The following is a 3,797-nucleotide window of genomic DNA, read 5'->3' as shown; positions in this document are numbered from 1 at the left end:
AATTATGGGTTTTGTATTTTATTTTAATAGAAGTTGATGTTGCTTTTGCAATTATCCATCAATTTTTTAAAATTAAACACTATCTACAGATTTGCATCGAAGCGTTTCTTATGATAGTGATTTTAATCACTGTCAGATTAAATCTAGACTGAACCCAACTATGCAATGTCTCCACTATGCCGCGACCCCACTGTGCTACCGTTTTTTTATTAATATTTTACACTACAGTTAAAAAATTCATTTCATAATAGGAAATGAAAAAAAAATTATATTTTGATGAAGACGAACTTTATGTTTATCATATTCAGCTGGATGGCGGTTCAAATGTCAATAAATTATTTATAACAAATAAACGAGTAGCTATTGTAACAAATAATATTTTTGGTTTCTATAAAGTATTATTTTTCTAGTTATAATCATTTATACTTTATTAAATATAGTCATCTTTAGTTAAAATGGTCATGCTTTTGGCACGAACTGATGGAATGTCCTATACCCTTGTCAAATGGTATTTTATTTCATGTGAAAACAAAAACAATAGGATTGATAAGTAATAAAAATTGGAGAAAGACGGAAAAATTAATTCCATTTTCAAATGAAGATTTTATTCAGGTACTAATATTAAATATTAACATAAAATTAACGATAAAATATTTTTATAGGACAAGGCTTATACAATATCTATTGCCCGCTAATATAAACCATATAGTTTTTATTTGAACTTATATACAATTAATTGTAAGTTGTATAACAACTAAAAATTTTTTAAGTCGATCAAAAAAAGAAGAATTATCGTGTATTCTAAGCTTATAAAGTTATATAGTTCAGCAGGCACGTAGCTACTAGCTTGAGGTAAAATTTAATTTCACAGAAGTTTGAACGATTTTAAAAAAATGTCAAGGACTGACCAGACCTCATTTCTCTGAATATTGTTTGATTAAAATACATAATTTTAAGCTTCGATTCAAAGTTGAGCACGTATTAATTTTACTATGTGTTTTTTTTTGTGAATGCAAAATAAGCTATAAGATCTAACTACCGAACGTCGGTAGTACGCCGACGTAGACACAAAAATATTACGAAAATTAACTAATACTTTTTAACGACGAGTTCGTCGTTAAAAGGCTCTTCTCAAGTCCTCCCGTCGGATACTCTAGTCAGCCCCAATCCCTTCAATTACTGAACCTCTATAGGAGTAGTTTTTAGACCAGTCAGCACGGTTTAACTCAAAAGTAGCAGACTGAAGGGTGGCTCCTCATCAGCCACCAACACAACTACCTTTTCACTATTACCACTAAAGGACGATTAATACCAAAACCTAGCCAGCACGCACACTAATTTTTAAAATCGACTAAAGGACCGGCAATGCTTGACTCATGCACACACGCAATTTTAATAGCATAATAGATATAAAGTATTTACACTAAGTATCAGTTTTTGAATATTAATCTTTTATTTACCAAACAAAATAAACACAAAATCAAAATGTAAAAACCCAGTACAGTTGGGTGGCGGCACAGTGGGTTCGTGGCATAGTTGAGTCCAGTAAAGATGATATCTGACAGTGATTAAAATCACTATCATAAAAAACGCTTCGATTCAAATCTGTAGATAGTTTTAATTTTAAAAAAAAGTTTGTCAAAAAAGTAGGTCAAGTGAGAGCTGAGAAAATAAATGATAGCTACAAAAAAAAAACCACATAGTAAAATAATATTAATATGAATTTCTTCTCACGAGAGGAGACTACAGTAATGGAATCCTTGATATTTATTGAAGTTATTGAATCTAAATGAGATAAAAATCAAATGAGTTAAAATACAAAACCCAGAATTTTAATAGAAAAATAGCATATTTTTGAATAGGGTAGCTATTTGCGCATAGAAGATAGGTCGTCGGCACAATTTTTTTTTTTCATTTTATAGAACATAAAATAAGTTTTAATTTGATATATGTTTAAAGGACGCAGTATTTCCGGAACATCTTCAAAAATTAAGTTGAAAAAATTAATTTTTGTAAAAAAGTTGCCATTTTAAATCCCCCCCAATGAGCAGGTTAAGTGGTAGATTTTCAAAAAAATGATATCAAACGAAAGGGAAATATCTAAGGTTTTAGTATAAAAAAAAATTATGTTTATTTGTTGATTTTTGAAAAAGTTATGGCAGTTTTAAGAAAAAAAAGTGAGAAAAATAACAATATTTACCGATTTTTAAATTTCTAATTTTTTTGGAGGTTTCCCCCATTTACTGAGAACGAGGAAAAATTTTTCAATTTTTGAGGGTAATTTCTTCAACTAGATACGATTTGTGATCTTTTGACGTATTGTTGAAAGAAATCGGTCCAGTGAGAGCTGAAAAAAAGTGGCAACAGACAAAAAAAAAAAAACACATCATGGTAAAATTAATACCTTCTCAGCTTCGCATCGAAGCTAATATAACAATGTAACACAAAATAAATTAGGCCATTCAAAATACAAAGTTTCACATACCAAACGTCCTGACTCGTAACTAGACGTTTCTTAGTCAAAACGCCAATCCCCTTTCACTTTTCTCGTTTCCCTTTATATATTCTTTTTTCTACCATTGTTAATTTGCTTATCCCGCATATTCCTTTTATATGACATTATTATATTGCTCAAGAATTAAAAAATTGCTTACTATTAATACTATTAACTAGTGCGTGAGTATAAGGAGCTTAAACTGCTTTGTTTCTAAAAATATTTAAATAATTATGTTATTTTTAATTTTTTTTACTTCATGCCCCCCTCGTTTGATAATACCGTGCTATATGCATGGAATTGTCAAACTCGAAAATTTAATTTAATTTTAACTTCAAAATAGTTAATTAAATTGTCTGTTAAAAAATATTTTAAACATTAATTCTACGGTATGTATGAATTATCAGAACGCACAATAGTACCCAACTCTCCCTTATTACTTTAGTTCATAATATCATCATGAATTTCTCATTTTTATAGATTTATATATCCTAAGAAATTTAAAAAATGTTGAACTTATACTTATATCTGTATTTTAGAAGTTAGCTTATGAGATTAAAATTCTAATGGAAAAACAATCACATCAATTCACGGAAACATGTTATAATTGGAAGATATGATTACTTTATAAAGTACAGGCTATATATTTAATATTAAATCATTTCTTGTAATAACATTAAAATAATCAAATTTTATTAAGATTTATACTGTTACACGTTTATATGAGTTAAGTATTCAGAACGATTTTTAGAGAGGCATCACAATATGTTGGGTTGGATTTATATAATATTTAAAAAATAATGTGGGAAATAAACACTGGAAACCCCTATAAATATGACCACGACACAGAGTGGCTAACTCCAAATATTTATAAGAGATATTGAAAAAATAAAAGATTAGAACTCCAATTTTTGTGTTTAAAAATTAGTGTATCTTACAAAAACCAAATTTTCCAGAAATTAAAAAAAAAAACAATGTGTGTCCATTGCCATATGTTGACTGTCAATGAACAAGAGTTTTACGTCTCATGTCTAAAATTAAAATAACTTATGATAATTACACATTTTGGGCCGTTATAAATGTATAATTAATGTTGATAGGTGATTTTGATTTTTAGAATGTCTAGTAAGGATTATTCTACGACCTGTGGGGAAGGGAAGGACGGGCGGCTATTATCCTTCGCTTTTAACGTCGTGCCGGTAATCCCTTTACCGATGTTGAGGGAAGGGATGGTCTCCTTCGCACCTCGTCCGGCGGTCACTATAGAACCGGCACAACAGACAGTGGACCGACAGCGATAAAC

The 3,797-nt window shown here is 29.5% G+C and overlaps 1 protein-coding gene across 1 annotated transcript in view; it reads left to right on the top strand.

The window, feature by feature from the left end:
• Positions 1–3,325, top strand: part of LOC126898868 (uncharacterized) — a 4,999-nt gene extending 1,674 nt beyond the window's left edge. The window contains exons 2-5 of the mRNA XM_050673276.1: positions 252–395; positions 451–612; positions 3,034–3,126; positions 3,195–3,325. Coding sequence (XP_050529233.1) covers positions 252–395; positions 451–612; positions 3,034–3,114 — 387 coding nt within the window. The 3' untranslated portion in view covers positions 3,115–3,126; positions 3,195–3,325. The remainder of the gene's footprint in view (positions 1–251; positions 396–450; positions 613–3,033; positions 3,127–3,194) is intronic.
• Positions 3,326–3,797: the final 472 nt, after the last annotated feature.

This window comes from Daktulosphaira vitifoliae, unplaced genomic scaffold (genome assembly GCF_025091365.1).
Source record: "Daktulosphaira vitifoliae isolate Bord-2020 unplaced genomic scaffold, ASM2509136v1 Scaffold_2, whole genome shotgun sequence".
Taxonomy (NCBI): Eukaryota; Metazoa; Arthropoda; class Insecta; order Hemiptera; family Phylloxeridae; genus Daktulosphaira; species Daktulosphaira vitifoliae.
This window is presented reverse-complemented; position numbering and strand designations above follow the sequence as displayed.